Source organism: Nematolebias whitei, chromosome 13 (genome assembly GCF_014905685.2).
Source record: "Nematolebias whitei isolate Nwh7 chromosome 13, NemWhi1, whole genome shotgun sequence".
In the NCBI taxonomy this organism is placed as follows: Eukaryota; Metazoa; Chordata; class Actinopteri; order Cyprinodontiformes; family Rivulidae; genus Nematolebias; species Nematolebias whitei.
The window spans coordinates 29,419,953-29,440,620 of NC_056510.1; the positions used below are offsets into that span (position 1 = coordinate 29,419,953).

At 39.4% G+C, this 20,668-nt stretch overlaps 1 protein-coding gene across 1 annotated transcript in view; it reads right to left on the reverse strand.

Moving 5' to 3' along the window:
- lmo7a (LIM domain 7a) overlaps positions 1 to 6,557 on the reverse strand; it is a 74,179-nt gene extending 67,622 nt beyond the window's left edge. Inside the window, exon 1 of the mRNA XM_037687051.1 lies at positions 6,464 to 6,557. Coding sequence (XP_037542979.1) covers positions 6,464 to 6,532 — 69 coding nt within the window. The 5' untranslated portion in view covers positions 6,533 to 6,557. The remainder of the gene's footprint in view (positions 1 to 6,463) is intronic.
- Positions 6,558 to 20,668: the final 14,111 nt, after the last annotated feature.

Here is a 20,668-nt window from a genome sequence, read left to right on the forward strand (position 1 = left end):
CTGGATTTGCGCAATGAGACCAAACAGCTGGGAAATACTTGTCATGGTTCCAGAACACACCAAGATCCTGGCCTGATTCGCTTTCATTGACGAAAAACACCATTATAAGGCAGACCCCCCCAAGAGCACACAACAGAACCACAGACATGCATGCTTGGCTGCACATGTAAACACATTCACATGTTTACGAAGAGACAACAAGCAGCGCTGCATTTGGCATAAAATCCTGACCCCTGCTGTTCCACAGAGGCGGGGCAGCAACAGAAAATCACTGGCATACAAATAAACAAAGCAGGTGGAAGTCTCACAGTGGGTAGGATTATATATTCATCCTGTTTGGTTATCATTTTATTTTTTAAAACAGTCATTTTGATGTTATTCCTTCAAACATGTTCTTATCAAAGTCGCTCAAACTGAAAAGGGACTATTCAAATACGGACCCACCCTGGCATTACGCTATGTTCTGCACCAAAAACTGTTCTCCTCTATCATCAGAGCCTTTAATGTGCTCCATCTTTTCTGCTCAACCTGCCATGTTGGATCACAGCTCTGATCTGGAACTCACTCTGGTTCAACAGAAAGATTAAAGGCTGGAGCAGAAATGTCAAAAACAGCTTCTTACAAACCCACCTTCACTCCCCTCAAAAATGCAACGGCTGCGGCGCTGAAAGCCCGTTTGTCAGAGTTCATCACGAGTTATGAAAGACTTTGAATACTTGAGTTATTGCCACAAACCACATATGGCATCTTGGTGTAGCAGAAATAATCAGAGTCAAAGTTATTGTTTAATCATGCAGGGCCACTGACAAATCTTTAGGTTTCAACCAACAGTTTCAGAAACTCTTTATCCTTTACTGCAGCAGATATGGGAGGTGGGGAACATTATCCAAATATTTCAGGGTGCTGATTCAAGAAAAACACAGACATACTGGAACAACAGAATCGTACATCTGAAGTGAATAGTTTGTGCGTCGGCCTGCTTCACGTTCTGAATGCCTGTGGTCTCGGTTTGAGTTGCTTTTTGTCAAAATAGTCCAAAAATCCAGAGCGGTGCTACACAGAGGTGACTAATGATCAGTTCAGCTTCTTAGCCTCTAGTGTGGAAAAAAATACAGCAGCATGAGTTACAGAACGATAACGATCTGGCTGCAGAACTGCCCAAAAAAATAGTGAACACGTTCAACTGGATTTGAAAAATATTAAAATTGTCTAAAGCAAACAATCAACATAGAAACCTTGATGTTTTACTTGGCTTTTATTAGCTTTACTTATTTCCCCTTGATTAAAAAAAAAAAGTTAATAAGAAATTAATCCACAAAATGTTCTGGGAATGATCTTGAGCCATATTTTTAGGAAACAGTGTTTCAGATAAACATGAATAGTAATTTTCCCCATTCCATAGAGTTTTTGATGGGTGATGACAGATCAAATTTACAACCAGGAAGTTATTTTGTTGTCTTGATTGACACAGTTATTATGAACATCAGTTAAAGTATGAAGAATTCATCCAGGTGACCTGACTTTACTTTTTTGGATTTATTTACCTGGATGATTGAGGATGCATGAGGACATCAGTTAAAGTTCTTAACGCTAAGAAGGAAGCTAATGTATGAAGTTAAAAAGTTGTTTTCTGTTTTATTTCATTGCAAACTGAAGATTCAGAAACTATGGAGACCACGTTTTCTTCCACTTTAAAAAAATACTTGAAAATAGCACATTGTCAGATTTAAAATGCATTTTTAATTTACTTAAGTCTTTCAGTTGCAGAGATTATTTTAATGTGAAGATTAGGAGACAGTGGGACAAACTTAAACGTGGTGTTTTTATTTGAAAGTTGGTTATATTTTTGTTGAAAATGCAAGCATCACTTTGTCTTCAGCTTTCTTAAACACTGATGTTAACTCATACTCATCTGCTCACAGACTCATGTTCATGCTGCTGTTCGGCATATTGTTTTTATGTTATTAGTACTTAGTGTATTTTTAGCTAATGTTTTTCTTAGTTCATATCTTAGATCTTATTACCGTTTTTCTTTTACATTTTATACTTTTGTTTGATGTAAATGGGACCCTGTGTACACAATTTCGTTCCACCACATGTACCACATGTGGTGTGAATGACAAAGAATCTGACTCTCTGACGTGACGATCAGCACCCAGTGGTGAAACTAAAGTCTTCCCTACACCAGTAGCAGCAACTTTAGCTTCCACTAAGAAAATTCAACACACTTTTCCTTTTCAGCATTTTACTGACCGTAGGTTCATCAGGAACCTGTTAAATATAGAAAATGTTAACACTTAATGAAAGAATGGGATTTACTGTAGCTGCAGAAATCCAGTGCTCCATAACGACAATAGCTTATAAATCTATGAAGTTTTTTTTTCTTGTCAGACAGGAAATTTGACTTTACTGCCCAGCAATCCAACAAGGAGTTTTCTCAGAACACCATTTCCTGGACTTGTAGAACATCTAACCCCCATTGTTTTCTTTAAAATAATAATAATCACTTTACAAGCTCAGGATACAGCCATTTAAAGCCCATTTACCTGCTATGCTATTGTTGTATTCTGGTTTGGTATGACAGCTCAATACATGTTGAAAGCTTGGAGTTTTGCAGCTCCTGACATCTTTCAATCTGACTAATGAAAGTTCAAACTAATATTTCATTCCTGTTTAACACCTAATTGTATATTCTACAAAGTAAAAGCTTAGAATACACAATCTGCTCCCATTCTTGACAACAACTTCCACAGTAAATAATCTATACTTCACAACTAGGCCTGTCATGATAACAATTTTGCTGGACAATTGTCTCAGAACTTATTGCGACAAACTATAATAATGTTTGAAATTTGACAATAATTAGTAATTATTGTCAAATTTAAGAAGAAACGTTTGTTTTGAGTGTAGTACCTTTTTTTGACCACCGGGTGGCAGTATAAGACTGTTTGAACTGAAGGATGGATAGTGAGAGAGCAAGCAGTGTGTCTCTCTAAGAAAAATGGGAGGGAGGACCCTTGACGTGACATGGGCTGTCCATCGGTTCCAAATGGCGAACGCTCGGTGTGGTTTGAACTCTTTAGCATAGCCTTTTTCACACAAAGCTTTTAATTTAAAAAAATAATAATCAGTAAACAAGTTCTCAGCTTCTTTTTGCAGAGAAAAACAACTTTTTACACAAAGGCACAAGCTTCAACCGTGAATTTTGGAGCTTGCACAAGACGGAGGTTTTTTTCCCCCCCGAGGTCAGCCTGTTAGCTTAGCTCGTAGCTTAGCTTCTCAGCTTAACTGTGTAGTAGTCACGTAGGTACGTGCCACTAGTTGTAGTATGACAATATATCCCCGTATATATGCATACTTTTTCACGAGTTCCTCATCTTTCTGACTGTGTAATGTCGTGCCTTGAATTTAACAGAAATGTAACGAGAGACGTTATTATCTTTGACCCATCAAATCAATGCGGTCATTTATTTTCAGAATCAAAGTTTAACATCAAACATTTACATTAATTTGGCAAAATATGAAAATAATAACAGACAAGTTTCACAGAAAATGAGCTTCGAATCACTCGGCGGTGATCGAGGACTTTGCTTCAGATATTCCTAAGATATCTGTACTGATTTTAGAAGAGAGAGAAGAGTTTAAGATGAAATGGAGATTTATCTTACAGAGAAATATGTGAGGGAATTAATCTGTTTGACCAGAAATTGCACGCTCCATGAGATCTCAGCTTGCCTCCGGTACACTTTAGTCGAAGAGGAGACCGTTACCTGGTTGACGTAGGTCAGCTCGATAGAGAATCCTCCAGACTTTTTCCAGCGTCTCCGTTGAGGACTACCAAACCCTCAGAGAGTCGTACGTGGTTTTCAAACAGAAATTATAATCCCAAAACGTCTCTGGATCATCCTGAATGCGTTTGCACCCAAGAATTCTGAACTCCTTTCATTCTTCAGAACTTCTCAGACTCTTAATTGTCAGCAACTCTGTAGTTCTTCATCTCTGGAATTCTCCGGAATTCTACAGAATTTTTCTTCCATTCTGAATTCTGAATTCTTCTAATTCAGACATGAACTGGGAAGTTGCCACATCTTAAAATGGGTCGACTTCCGGTTCAATTGAGAGCTTTCTGATTCGTGGATGGACCAGAAAGAGGTGTGTTTTTGTGACGTAAGATGTTATCTAAGCCGAGGTCAGAGAATGAGTTTGTTTAACAACTGACAGAGAGATTATTGCAGAAAAGCAGACTTCGTGGAGTCAAACTTCTTCTGTATCTTCTGTAAAGATTAAACATGACATTTCTTTTTCAGTAAACATTTAGTTGACCGAAGCTTCAACTTTCACATACTTACGTTGCTTGGCTCATTTCAGACAGAAAATCAAGAAATGCATATTAACCTGATTTCTTCTTTGAATGAGGAATAAAAATCATTACTTACTGCTTATGTAAAATAAAAATGAGTAGTTCTTTTCAACCTGTAACATTGAGTGGAACTAACACAATTTGATTATTAAACATTTGTAAACAGTAATGATTATAGAGAATTGTCTTTTCTGCTTGATTAATTCAAGAAAGAAAGTCACCAGATGGCTCAGACTGTATTCAGATCAATGAAAATAACAGTCTCTGTCCATCTGATAGATTTGAGGTCATCAGGGTCAGATCAGGGTCAGATCAGGTTCACTACAACTGCTTTTAACGATCCAAAAACGCTATTTTGAGACGGTTAAAACAAATTTTAAAGAGAAAGGGAGGGATCAGAGAAGAGCACCGGAGTTGAGTCTTTTGTCTTCCAGTGTCTTCAGTAGAATGAGAGACACCAAGAAACAATAAAGCCGATAAATGAAAACGAGGTCGATAATTTTCATTTATCATGCGATTAATTGATTTATTGTTTATTGCGACAGGCTTACTCACAACTCAAAATCCTGAAACAACAAAAGCCTAACCCCGATAGAAATCTAACACATAAGCACTTTATTGTGTATAGGCGTCGTTACAAACAGCCGTGCACATGATCTTCTGAGCATGAACAGCTCCACTTGTACTGGACTGTCAGAACAGTCACTCTTACTTTTTACTTAATTAACAAGAGTTTCTGTTATTCCATCAGGCCTGTGTTTGTAGGACTCAGAGCGCCGGTCTGACAGCCGACCTGCTCTGAGGGGGCTAGGGTCACAGCTAATGCTGGAATGTGTCCATGTGACAGGCTTCAGACCATTTAGTCTAGTTTTTAACACCACCACCGACCCCGCCACACACACATGCCTCAGTTTAAAGCCAAGCAGCTTGTAAATCACTCCCAAGTACAATCCATTAGTCACAAAACTTTCCCCTTTGAGGGGGAAGAATGTTCTACTTGTGATGGATTGTTTTTATTTCCTCTGCACCAAACCTCCCGTATCACATATTTTCATGTTAACAACCCTTTACCTCCACAGCTCTCTGCTCAGCCCTCGTGCCCCCGTGTTCCTCAGCTCCCCACCTCAGTTCACACTACAATGGGCCAGTGTGTGAATGAGAGACGCTGATCTCACATCGAAAGCATTCAGATTCACCCCTCGTGAAATTAGAGCAACATTTGTTTAGTTACAGCCATGCAGCAGCTCCATGCCACCATGCTGGGAGGAGGATTTGCAAGTTGTGAGGCAAAACCGTCCCGGTAATTTAAACAAAAGAGAAGAAAAAGGTTGGGATCTGGACAGAAATATGAGTGGATTTTTTTTTTTTTTTTTTTTTATAAAATGTGGCATTCAAAAAAAAAATACTAGTAAGAAAGTTCAGGCTGAGCTTATTCTGTTTGACTGATATACAGTATATATATAAATAAAATATATACATACATACATACATATATAAATAGGACAATGTGCTTACATTTTGTTGTTTTCCTCCACAAAGAGTTAGATAATTATTTGGTGTCTATTTTTATTTATATCTCCTAAATTTTATTGCATTTTCTGTTGTTTTAAAGTTTAACGCCATCAGCTTGATGTGTTTTATTGTCTGTACAGTTTGTCAAGAGTTTTGGAATTTAGACTATTATAAATAATAAAACCAGAGGTCAAAACCTCAAAATAAGTCATTTAACGAGTTTGCTCTCATAAACTTTCAGCTTGGACACAGAGCTCATCTTTTTAAAATCACTTCAGCCTCAGGAACAAGGAGGAGAACTGACAAGTATGACCTGATGTGATAAAACTCATAAAAACAGAAAAAAGTGACAACACAACGGTGATGAATGCACCTGAACTCAGAGAAGTTAAGAGTTTTGACATGAGGTCAAAAAGGTAACAAGTTTTTCTGTACATTTAGAAAAACCTGAATCTTCAGTGAAGGCCAGGAATGTTCATGAAGATAAGTTCTGTGAGCACATTTCAATCATATGAAACGTCTCGTGGCTTTGTCTCAGAGTTGAAGTCCCTTCAGGAACTCTACAAAATGTCTGTGATAGTTCAGACTCACCTCAATCCACCTCTGCGCCTCCGAGTAAGCTTCCTCACAGCTGACGGAGGTCTGCTCCCTCCACTCCATCACTAGTAATGACTCCCCCGGTTCTGTTCCCACAGTCTGTGGTCCGGTTTGCGAAACTCCTCAGTGACAGCACCCAAAACTCGTCAGGCTCCCAGAGACCAGGTGAGGATGTAAAAAACCTCACAGCTCACTCGGCAAAAATGTTTCCTCCTATTGTTGTGGTCCGGCGGCTCATTGCTGCAGTGAGAATGGAAGGTGTAACAGTAGACTGGCGCATTCCGTTTGGATCAGCCTACCTGTTTCTCATCCGACACACCTGTGCTGATGAGGCTCGGCTCTTTCTTTCTCCGCCTTCAAAGCGCCGACTCGACGGAGCAACAAGTTTCCTCTGCTGAGCCGCGCGAAGATAAAAAGAAAACGACGAAGAAGAAGGGGCTGGCTTCAAAGTGAAGGAAAAGCTGCGGTTTAATGTTATTGTTTTTTTGTTTGTTTGTTTTTTATGAAGCCGAGGTTCTCGCGGATGTTAACAAAAGGTGGCATGCACGTCAGTGTAAAGGTAAAAACAAAGAAGGAGAAAAATGAGGAGTATTTTGTACAAATGTAACTTCCTCCAAAAATGTGAGGTCTGTGAGTCAGAGGGCTCCAAAAGAGTTGAACACCTGAGCCAGTTCTGTGAGTTTGGTTCTGCAGCGACACCCAGCGGCCAAATGGGGCAAAGCAGGACCTTTTCATTCATTCAACCTTTATTTAGACAGGTTAATCCCATTGAGCTCCGGGGACTCGTTTACAAGAGAGACCTGGGCGGCTGTGGCTGAGTGGTTAGAGCAGTCGTCCTCCAATGCAAGAGTTGTGGGTTCGAATCCACCAGCAGTCACATGCCAAAGTGTCCCTGGGCAAGACACTGAACCCCACATTTGCCTCTGATGTGTGTCCCATCGGTGTGTGAATGTGATAAAGCTCTGATTAGTCTCTTTAGAATGATTTGTTCCATTAGCTTTGTAGAGATCTAGTAGAGAGCTGTATGAATGGGTAAATGAGGACACAGATTGTGATGTAAAGTGCTTTGAGTATCTTGATCAGATAGAAAGACGCTATACAAGTACAGTCCATTTACCATTCCATTTACCTGACTTTAGCAAAGAGTGATGACAACAATGGATAACAACAACAATAGACAATCATAAAATAGGCATGCAAATTTAAGTTTCTCTTTTTTTTTCTTTTCTACAAATCAAAACAAAATAGCAACCAAAAGGACAATCAAGTGGAATAGTAGCAAAAAAACAAACAAACAAAAAAACAGATCATAAGGCAATTTAGAAAACTAAAAACAGGAACATGTATACATTGGCTTTTGCCAGGAAATTAACAGACGTTTAAAGCCACTTAGAGAGGTCAAGGTCTCTTGACATTTCTTTTTGTAAGATATTCCAGGAAACAGGAGCGGAGTAGGAGAAGGCCCTTTTGCCAAGTTCAGTCCTCACTGAGGGAACACTGCAGGTAATAATGTCCTGAGAGCGCACGCTGTAGCTGCACTCACGCAGTGACATGTAGGAGGAGATGTATGAAGGCAGCAGACCAAGAAGTGATTTAAAGATGAAAATATACCAGTGAGAGAGTCTTCATGAAGTTAATAATGTCCAGTTAACCAGTGAATACAGGGTGCAGTGGTGGGTACGGTAGCTGCAGCCGGTTATGAATCTTAGTGCACCATGATAGACAGCATCCAACATCTGCAGGGTTCTTGTAGGAGCGTTCATGTAAATAATGTCACCGTAATCAATGGAGGGAAGGAAGGTCACAGATACAAGGCGTTTCCTAGCATTCAGGGTTAGACAGGATCTGTTTCTGAAAAAGAAACCCAGTTTAACTTTCAATTTCCTTACTAGGTTTTCCACATGAAGCTTAAAAGAGAGATATGAGTCGACCAAGATACCCAAATATTTATAGGAATCGACAAACTCAATAGGGACATCATTTAAGGATAAAATCACAGGAGGAAAAAAAATCAAGTTCAAGTTTTTATTGTCATTAAGATAAGATGAAACTTTATTGATCCCGCAGGGAATTGCTCGCATCACATGTGGTACATGAGGTGGAAATAAATTGTGTACTCAAGATCCAGGTACACCCAAAAATAGCAAAATATAAAGTGAAAAAAGAAACCGTATACAAGGATCTAAGATATAAACTAAGTTATACGCTAGTTTATGTCTTAGATCCTTATATACTGTTTCTTTTTTCACTTTATATTTTGTTATTTTGGGGTGTAACTGGGATCTTGAGTACACAATTTCGTTCCATCTCATGTACCACATGTGATGCAAATGACAATAAAGAACATTGAACCTTGAAAAAGCAATTAAATCAAATAAAAGTAGTTATAAAGACTGTCAAATCAAGGTACCTTATAAAACAAGGTAAAATACTAAAAACAAGAACATATTGGTGTAGATTTTTTTATTGACATTATCAAATGTTTAAAATCCCTTAAGGAAATCAAACTGGACAGCTTCGGTTCTTTTTATAAAGTGTTACAGGAGCAGAGTAAGAAAAGGCCTTTTTGCCAAGTTCAGTCTGCACTGAGGGGACGCTGCAGGTAATGAAGGCCTGAGAGCGCACGCTGTAGCTGCACTGATGGCATGAAATGTGGGAGGAGATATAAGAAGTCAGCAGCCCAAGGAGTGATTTATAGATGAAGATGTACCAGACCTACAAGCACCATCTGAACTTCAAATGTTAGAAAAGAGGGTTCAGTCTTAAAAAAGGGGTTCCTTGTTGCCACATTTGTAACCATAAAAATATTAATATCATGTGAGCAGATGAATGTGATTAAAAAAAGGTGGGAGAGAGGCAACAAAAGGCTGTAAAATTAAGTGGTACAAATAAGAAACCACCGATGGAGCAATTTGCAACTAATTGGGTTAATTGACAACAGTTCAGTAAGAAGTCTGGGTATAAAACAGGGCTATTCAACTGGCTGCCCACAGGTGACTTCAAGGATTCAAGGATTATTTTATTGTCATACCAGCTCACATTTGTATGTTTATAGTACAAAATTCGGACTCTGGTCCCAGATCAAGAAGCCTAACAATTAACAAATAAATAAATACAAAAGCGTATAAATATATATACAAACCGGATTCCAAAAAAGTTGGGACACTAAACAAATTGTGAAAAAAAAACTGAATGCAATGATGTGGAGATGGCAAATGTCAATATTTTATTCGTAATATAACATAGATGACAGATCAAAAGTTTAATCTGAGTAAATGTAACGTTTTAAAGGAAAAATATGTTGATTCAAAATTTCATAGTGTCAACAAATCCCCAAAAAGTTGGGACAAGTAGCAATAAGTGGCTGGAAAAAGGAAATTGAGCATATAACGAACAGCTGGAAGACCAATTAACACTAATTAGGTCAATTGACAACATGATTGGGTATAAAAAGAGCTTCTCAGAGTGTCAGTGTCTCTCAGAAGCCAAGATGGTAAGAGGATCACCAATTCCACCATTGTTGCGCGGAAAGATAGTGCAGCAATACCAGAATGGTGTTACCCAGCATACAATAGCAAAGACTTTTAAGTTATCATCATCAACCGTGCATAACATCATCAAAAGCTTCAGAGAATCTGGAACAATCGCTGTGCGTAAGGGTCAAGGCCGTAAAATTCTACTGGATGCTCGTGATCTCCGGGCCCTTAAACGTCACTGCACCTCAAACAGGAATGCCATTGTCAAGGAAATAACAGAATGGGCTCAGGAATACTTCCAGAAAGCATTGTCAGTGAACACAATCCACCGTGCCGTCCGCCGTTGCCAGCTGAAACTCTACAGTGCAAAGAGGAAGCCATTTCTAAGCAAGCTCCACAAGCTCAGACGTTTGCACTGGGCCAGGGGTCATTTAAAATGGAGTGTGGCAAAATGGAAGACTGTTCTGTGGTCAGATGAGTCACGATTTGAAGTTTTTTATGGAACACTGGGACGCCATGTCATCCGGACCAGAGAGGACAAGGATAGCCCAAGTTGTTATCAACGCTCCGTTCAGAAGCCTGCATCACTGATGGTATGGGGTTGCATGAGCACTTGTGGCATGAGGCCTGTAATAGATATGAATGGGAGAGCATTCCTATTTCTAAACTTGAGAAACTGGTCTCCTCTGTCCCCAGACGTCTGTTGAGTGTTGTAAGAAGAAGGGGGGATGCCACACAGTGGTAAAAATGGACTTGTCCCAACTTTTTTGGGATTTGTTGACGCCATGAAATTTGGAAACAACAGATTTTTCCCTTAAAATGATACATTCTCTCAGTTTAAACTTTTGATCTGTGATTTGTGTTCTATTCTGAATAAAATATTAGATGTTGGCACCTCCTCATCATTGCATTTAGTTTTTATTCACAATTTGTTTAGTGTCCCAACTTTTTTGATATCGGGTTTGTATATGTATAATAAATAAAGTTTAAAAAAATATGTAATATGATGCTGAATTAAGTGCAGCTCGAGTTCAGCAGTCTGACAGCTGGTGGGGTGTCCGGGGGTCCTCCCCCAGAAAATTTTGAATAAAGTAGATGCCATTTCCTGCATTCTGGTGTATTTTAACAGGTTGTTTACCATTTATTTTTGCCCAAGGATGTCAGAAGCATCCGTAATGTGGGTGGTGGGGGGGGGGGGAACAATGATGTGTGTAGGTGTGCGTGTGTGCGCACATGCACATGTGTGCGCACGTAAAAAAAGGTGTTCACTAGTGAACAAAAAAGCAACATTTCACCTAGATTTCCTTTAATTCCACACATTTGCTCGAGCATCAATGTGTGGCATGGAGGCTGCATAGCTGCAGAAAGAAAAGTTTTGCAGAGAGTGGTGAAGGCTGCACAGAAATCTGTTGGAATCAGTCTCCCCACCATCACAGACATCTACACCTCCAGATGCAGGAAGAGGGCCACCTGCATCATGAAGGACCCCACCCACCCAGCACACACACTTTTTGCCCCACTCCCCTCAGGAAGGAGGTTAAGGAGCATTAAGTGTAGAACCACTAGACTGAGGAACAGCTTCTACCCTGAGGCTGTTAGACTCATGAATCTCTAACTAGAATAATCACTGTGAAAAACCATATCATGTTGCTGCTGATCTGTTTCATGTTGCTGCTGATCTGTTTCAATGTTGATGTGTTCATGCGTGCACATCTGCTCACAGACTCATGTTCATGTTTGTGCTGATGTTCAATGTTTTATGTTATGAGTGCTTAGTGTATATTTAGTTGATGTTTTTCTTAGTTCATATCTTAGATGTTATTACTGTTTTTCTTTTACATTTTATTGTCGGATGTAACTGGGACCCCGTGTACATAATTTCGCTCCACCACATGTACCACATGAGGTGCGAATGACAATAAAGAAACTCTGACTCTGACTCTGACATTTAAAGCATGTTTCTCACCAAGTTTGTGTAAATTCAGCTGTGGATTTTAAAGACATTTTAACTTTAATACACTTTAATACAGAGCGTCAGATCTGCACTATTTGTCTTTATAGAGAAATAAAAAACATCACCACTGGACTTTTTTTTACTTGTTTTCAACACTACTCATCTAAATGATGTTTCTCATGAAGCTTGAGGACAATAAGGTGTGGGGTTTTAAAACATTTCCACTTTAATGCACCTGAACACACAGCGTCTCTTACACTTGCAGCGTCTTACAGCGTCACAGTTACTGCTAAGCTAACATGCTACAGACGTAGCGCTCCTCTCAAGCATCCTCCTAACATGGATATATATTTATGATCAACCCCCTGGTCAACCACTGCCCGCACTAAGCTCGCTAAACTGGCAAGGGAGTAACACAGGTACCTCCACCTGTGCGCGTTTTCTGCCGAAGAGGCAGGAAGGGACGGTGGAGAGTTGGAGGTAACCAGGAAAACCTGGAGTGGAGTTTTAGTGGCTTGAGTATTATCCTATTAATCAAGAGGAATGGATTGGTTCACGAAGAAAGAGAAACTGCGCTGCCTGAACTAATGTTTTATAGTAAAAGTGGGGTGGTCCAAATGAACGTTTTTTTTAATGTGGGGGGGGGGACTTGTCCCCTTCACATATAATGGTTGCAACGCCTATGGTTTTGCCTGCATAAGTAACACTTGATTCAATAACTATTTTAGAGTTAATGGCACAAAAAGATGTAGCCTGACCAACAGCTCTCCTTGTGTGAATAGAGCACGCTCCGCTTCTCTCATGCATCCTAGCCAGTTATAAGGTCAAGAGACAAACATGTAGCATTAACACAGAATGAACAACATTCAGGAATTGTTTCTATAAGAACATTATCAAATATTTTACATGAACGGTAAGATTGCTTCGCCTACGAGGAAATGTAAAGTTTGGTACAAACACCAGCATCCTCAACAACTTTTATAGTTGCACCAGTGAGCGCCTGGTGACAGGCTGCATGACAGGGTGGTATGGAAACTGCACCAGTCAGAGTCGAAAAGCTCTACAGAGGGTGGTGCAAACAGCAGAGGACATCACTGGTAGCAGTCTCCACAACATCCAGAACATCTACTACAGTCTATATCTGCGTAAAGCACGCAGCATCATTAAGGACCACACCCACCCAGCACAAGGATTCTTCCATCTACTTCTCTCAGGTAGACAATACAGGAGTCTGCCATCACGCACGAAAAGACTCAAAGACTCAAAGACTCGAAGACAGTTATTATCCACAAGCTGTCGGATTACTGAACTCTCATTAAATAACACTGAGCCACTGGCAATAACATTGAACTAAGCCACATCTGTGACAACTAATAGATTAGTGACACCTAATATTTTTGTTGCTAATGCATTATGTGGCTGTATCATGTATGCATCTACCTTACCATCATAATTCATCTCAATGTTACTCACTACCTGTGCAATAATCTGTCACACAACCTGTGCAGTTTATGTTACTTATGTGCAGTATACATCATGTGAATTTAAGCTTATATTACTACGTTGAAATACTTATTCATACAAATTCATCCTACTTGCACTGTTATATTCTACCATGTTGTTTAATATTTTTTCTTTAGGACCTTGTAAATATTATATTTACTTTTTCACTTTTTGGTACTTAATGTTGTACCCTTATTGAATGTTTTTATAGTTCTTGTTTGTTTGTTCATTGTTTTAGTGAGTCAAATCAGTTCTTCTCATCCTGAATATTTTATTGTACTGTTAACCTTGTGTTAACCTGCATATGACAAATAAACATAACCTGAAATAAGCATTAATCTTTAATTTAACCATTAAGCATTCAATGTAATTATGACAGAATATGGAGGATTTACCTGCAGTTACTTTCATAGAGATGAACATGTGATAGCTACTTCCTGTTTATAACTTGTGATCAGCTAATGGGGTCGCTCCCAGGCTTTTTACGTTTTCCAAACTTTGTTAAATTTTTGAAAAAGAATAAACTGTATCTCATCCTCTAAACGCTCAGAGTAACGTGTCTGGATTGCCTGTTCTCCACTGACACTGTTTAACCATTTTGTTCTGGTGATTTTTCACAAACGCCTCTGACTGTAAAGCGTCCAGGCTGCAGCCTCAAGTAAGGGATGTTTACCTTCGGGACAAATTGAGGTTACCGATTGGTCATTTGCTGACACGCCTACTGGATTAATTGACAGGTCGCGCAGTGGAGCCGACTTGTGGGAAAAAATAAATAAATAAACGAGAGCTGCAGCCGGCCCTGTGGTGGAGGCAAGGCGGCCCAGGAGCAGCCAGCGGTAGCATGTTCTGTGTCTATATGTTGCTAATAAAAAGTTCTAAAGAATAAAAACAATTGTGAGCCCTGCAGCCCACAAATCAGACCAGCCCACCGGGAAACCTCCAGACCCTCCCGATTGGCCACTCCAGGCCTGCATGGTGGTGGGAAGGCTGCTCCCCACAGTCTTCTGTGCAGCCTTAGCCACCCTCTGCAGATCCATCCTCTCAGCAGCAGTGCAGCTGTAGTTCCACATGGCGATGCAGGTGCAGAGAATGCTCTCCACCACACAGCAATAGAAGCTCCTCAGGACAGAGCTCCCAAGTCCAGCTCTCCGCAATTTCCTGAGGAAGTAGAGATGCTGGTGGGCCTTCTTGACCAGACAGGAAGTGTAGGCACTCCAGATGAAGTCTCTGGATATATGCACCCCCAGGTACTTGTAGCAGGAGACCACCTCCACAGCTGATACTCCAATGTGTAGTGGATGAAGAGGATCCTTGTCCCTTCTGAAATCCACCAGTCTCCTTGGTCTTCTTCAATTGATGCAGAGATTATTGTCTCTGCACCACTGCACCAGGTGTTTCAACTCCTCTCTGTATTTGGACTCTCTGTATTGTTCGTTATGCGTCCCACTACTGCTGTGTCATCTGCAAACTTCACTACATGGGAGCTGGGGTTTCTAGCTGAGTAGCCATATGTCAACAGAGTGAACAGGAGGGGGCTCAGCACGCAGCCCTAGGACGAGCCAGTCCTGAGTGTGATGGAGGAGAAGATGATGTTGTGGATCCTGACAGCCTGAGCTGTGTTGGTTAGGAAGTCCAGAATCCAGTTCCCCAGTGTGGGACTCAGTCCAAAAAAGGAGAGCTTCTGCACCAGGGTCTGTGGGATGATGGTGTTGAAGGCCGAGGAGAAATCCAGAAATAGCAGACGGACATAAGAATTTCTGCTGTCCAGGTGGGTGATGGCTGTGTGGACCACCAATGAGATGGCATCAGCAGTGGAGTGGTTCTTTATGTAGGTGTGCTGATGTGGGTCCACAATGACGTTGATGGAATCCTTGATGTGGGTCATGACCAGCTTCTTAAAGCACTTTATGACTACCAATGTTAAGACTATAAGTCAGTAGTCATTCAGGCCTGTCACTGTGGAGCACTTGGGTACAGGGACAATAGTGGTGGACTTAAAGCAGGTGGGGACAAATTCCATTGACAGTGAGGTGTTGAAGATGTCCGCCAACGCCTCAAATTGCATAAGAAGAGATAGAAAGGAAGGAAATGGAGGAGGATGTGGAACATTCATAAAACAAGGAATTCAATATCAGATATACGGGGAGATGAAGGAAAGTATAAGATTATAAATTTATATAACCCATGCAAAGCACTGTCACTTGAGGTGATGGAGGAGGTGTTAAAATATGTGGATGGGAAAGTGGTGTGGTGTGGGGACTTTAATGCACATAGTACTTTTTTAGGGAAAAATAATGATAGAAATGGACAAATAATGGAAGAAGTGATGGAAAATAAAAACCTTGTTGTATGTGTTAATGATGGGAGGGGAACAAGAGTAAATGTAAGGACAGGAGCAGAGTCAGCATCTTACATTTGTATCAATTTCATTAGCTGGAGTTTGTGTGTGAGATGTTGATAAAAGCACAGTAATGGGTAGTGATCATTATCCTATCAAATTTCAATAGGCATAAAACCAGAGAATAACAAAGTATAGGGAAATAGAAAGTTACTATTTAATAAAGCAGACTGGAACAAATTCAAATATATTACTGATAGAGAGCTACAGAAAATTGATATGTCAATGGATAATAAAAATGTTAATTTTTGCAAGGTTATACAGGAAGCTACAAAACATTCAATAAAAAAAGGTGGAAGAACGAGCGAAAAGAAGATAGTACCTTGGTGGACAAATGAATGTAACAAAGCTATAAAGACAAGAAATAAAGCATTTAAAATAAATCTTAGTTATCAGAACTTCATCACATATAACAGAAAACAAGCAATGGTAAGAAAAATCATAAAGAATGCAAAGAGGGAATATTGGAGAAACTTTTGTAATACTATTGGAAAAGAAACAAAACTGGAAAAAAATCTGGAAAATTATAAAAAAGAATGAATGGCATCAAAAAAAATATGGATATCCAGTATTAAATGTAGATGCCACAGAAATAGTAAATTATAAAGAAAAAGCTGAAATATTAGCAACAATATTTAGCAAAATTTATAGTTCCAATAATATTAGTAATGAAGGAAAGAGAGGGAGGGAAACGACAAAGTTAAAATACACAGATTTAATGAAGAATATGGAAGAAACTGATAATTTATTGAACAAACATTTTCAAAAAGCAGAACTAAATAGAGCACCCAGGAAAACAAAACAAACAGCACCTGGAAAAGATCAGATATGGTACTCTATGATAGATCACCTTAGTGAAAAATCCAAAGAAATAATTTTAGAACTATACAACAAAGTGTGGGAAGAGGGGGAGCTACCACAAAGCTGGAAAGAATCAGTCATCATACCAATAGCAAAACCAGGAAAGGATCATACAAAGCCGGAAAATTACAGACCAATAGCATTAACATCAAATATATGTAAAATAATTGAAAAATGATTAATGATAGACTAATGTATTATTTGAACAGTAAGGGATACATATCTAAATTTCAAAGTGGTTTTAGAAAAGGAAGGAACACTAATGATGCAACATTACAATTAGAACACGAGATCAGGAGAGCACAGATAAATAAAGAAAGTGTGGTGGCCGTATTCTTCGACATAGAAAAGGCATATGATATGTTATGGGTTGAAGGATTATTAATTAAAATGTACAAACTAGGAATTAATGGAAGAATGTTCAGATGGATACAAAACTTTTTAACAAAAAGATCGATACAAGTAAGAGTACAACAAGAATATTCAAAGAAATATGTGGATACCGGAACACCACAGGGAAGTATTATAGGTCCATTATTATTTTCCATAATGATAAATGATGTTTTTACAGAGATTGAGAAGGTGGGATTTTCATTATTTTCAGATGATGGAACCATTTGGAAAAGAGGAAAAAATATAAAATTCACTGTGAAGAAAATACAAGAGGCGATGTTAAAAATTGAGAAATGGGCAAATGATTGGGGATTCAAATTTTCAGTGGAAAAAAACAAAAGTAATGATTTTTACACAGAAAAGAGTCACAGAAGAGATTAAATTGAAATTATATAATCAAGAACTAGAGCAAGCTAAATGCATAAAATATCTGGGTATATGGTTTGATGAGAAAATCATATGGAAAGTACATATACAAAAGATTATTGATAAATGTAAAAAAAAATCTTAAAATTATGAGATGCTTAGCTGGGAATGAATGGGGTGCAGATAGAACATCATTAAAACGAGTTTATACAGGATTTATCAGATCAAATATAGATTATGGTTGTGTAATTTATGGATCAGCAGCAAGGACACATTTGGAGAAACTGGACAAAATACAATACCAAGCATTAAGACTATGTACAGGAGCATTCAAAACCACCCCAGCAGCAGCACTTGGAGTAGAAATGGGAGAAATGCCATTAGCAATGAGACGAGAACAATTAGCAATAAACTACTAGATCAATCTTAAAGGAAATAACCTGGAACACCCAACACTAGATATTTTAAAACCACGCTGGGAGACGGAGAAGAAAGAGACAAGAATTTTTGGATGGATAATAGACCAGAAAATAAAATAAATGCAAATAGACAACTTTGACATCAGCGCAGTAGTACCAGTACCAACAATACCACCATGGCTTCTTCCAAATGCAACAGTTGACTTGACACTCATGGACAAGAAAAAAGACAGAAGATTTATTTTTAACTCATATACAGTACAGGACCATATCAATAACTACTATAACTATATACAGATTTATACAGATGCATCAAAAACATCAGAGAAAGTAGGAGTGTCATATGTAATACCAGAATTCAACATAGAAGTAAGGAAAAGAATCACAAATGAAGTATCAGTATACACAGGGGAGATGTTGGCAGTGCAGTGGGTAAAAGACACAAGACCATTAAAAACAATCATCTGTTCAGAGTCAAGCTCAACACTCATCAGTTTGCAAAATAGTCATTCAGATAGCCGACCGGACATTTTACTAGAACTACAACAAACATTATTCAGAATACAAATGATGGGACTTACAGTGATATTTTTATGGACACCAGCGCATATAGGGATCAGAGGGAATGAAGCAGGGCAGCAAAAGCAGCAACAAAATCTCAAATCAACTTTACAATCTTTACAATCTCCATCAGTAAATCAGAAGAACCATAGTGAAACAAAAACTAAAGGAAAAATGGCAAAAACAGTGGAAAGAAGAGCACAAAGGAAGATGGTAAGTGAGACAAGTGGGAGAAATGAGAACAGGAGGGAGGAACAGAAGAGAAGAAAGACTAATAACTAGATTAAGATTTGGACATACAGGACTTAACAACACACTACACAAGATTCAGAAACACGATACAGGACAATGTGAGCACTGTGGACAGGAGGAAACAATAGAACATGTCACTTTGGTCTGTCAGAAATATGAACATCACAGAAGGCGTATGATAGAACAATTAGGAAAAATCAAAGAAACATTTAGAATAATAAATATATTACAAAAGGAAATAAGAAGTAAAAGTATTCAAATCATTATAATTTTTTTTAGAAACACAAAATTATAAAAGGGAATATAAACATGCAAGCGCAGGCAGCACGGTGGCGCAACTGGTAGAGCTGCTGCCTCTCAGCGAGCAGGTCCCTGGTTCAAATCCCGGTCCGGGGGCCTTTCTGGGTGGAGTTTGCATGTTCTCTCCATGCATGCGTGGGTTTTCTCCGGGTACTCCGGTTTCCTCCCACAGACCAAAAACATGCATGTTAGGCTGATTGGTAACTCTAAATTGTCCCTAGGTGTGAGTGAGAGAGTGAATGGTTGTTTGTCTCGTTTGTCTCTATGTGGCCCTGTGATGGACTTGCGACCTGTCCAGGGTGTACCCCGCCCCTCGCACAGTGATTGTTGGACATGGGCACCAGCGACCCCCGTGACCCAAAAAGGAATAAACGGGTAAAGAAAATGGATGGATGGATGAACATGCAGGCATCACCAGTTTTATCCACACTCCACACCAGTAGGTGGCGGTAATGCACACCTTCTGTTGTTTGCCAACCGCCATAAAACTCCATTAAGAAGAAGAGCTGTGTGGCTGTCCAAAATGTGGGGGTGATCATAGACATAGATATCATATAATGAGTGTTTATATCTATGATCATAGATATGAGGAGTGTGGTGACAATGCCCAAGATAAATGTTGTAATTGTGGGGGACAGCATAGAGTGACTTTTGGAGGATGTGAAATTAGGAAAAAGGCCATTAAAGTGGAACAAATGAAAACAGTCAATAATATCAGCTATGCTGAAGCTGTGAAAAAAGTTCAAGAACAAACTGGAAAGAGAGAGATGAGTGTACAACAAAACCCAACATCCCAGTTACCAAAAGAGAGACCTGAACCTACAATTACAGTGGAGAGGATCATGTTGTTCATTGCGTATGTGATTAACTGAGCAGACCAGGTAAAGTACAAAACAGAGAAAATTAAAATAATAGTTAAAGGAGCAGATAATTTTTTTGGTATAAAAGATATTTCATGGGAGCATGTTAACAAAGAACTGGGAGGAAACGGGAAGTCAGGGACATCAGGAGAGGGGGCACTCTGATTATTCTACAGTGGAACGCTCAAAGTTTAATCGCAAATGGGCAGGAATTTAAAGGCTTTATTAAAAATCTTAACAAAAAAACAGACATAATATGTATTCAGAAAACTTGGCTCAAACCAACTTTAGACTTTGTTATTAGCGGATATACTGGTGTACGCAGAGATAGAAGTGAGACCCAGGGAGGGGGATGTGTAACATTTGTAAAAACAGGAATGCACTTTAGATTGTTAGCAAAAGGAACTCATTTAGAATATGTAGTTATTGAAGTGGGGCAGCACGGTGGCGCAACTGGTAGAGCTGCTGCCTATCAGTGAGCGGGTCCTTGGTTCAAACCCCGGTCCAGGGGCCTTTCTGGGTGGAGTTTGCATGTTCTCTCCGTGCATGCGTGGGTTTTCTCCGGGTACTCCGGTTTCCTCCCACAGACCAAAAACATGCATGTTAGGCTGATTGGTAACTCTAAATTGTCCCTAGGTGTGAGTGAGAGAGTGAATAGTTGTTTGTCTCGTTTGTCTCTATGTGGCCCTGTGATGGACTTGCGACCCATCCAGGGTGTACCCCGCCCCTCGCACAGTGATTGCTGGACATGGGCACCGGCGACCCCCGTGACCCAAAATGAAATAAGCGGGTAAAGATAATGGATGGATGGATGGATGGATGGATGGATAGTTGTTGAAGTTTGGAACAGGAAGGA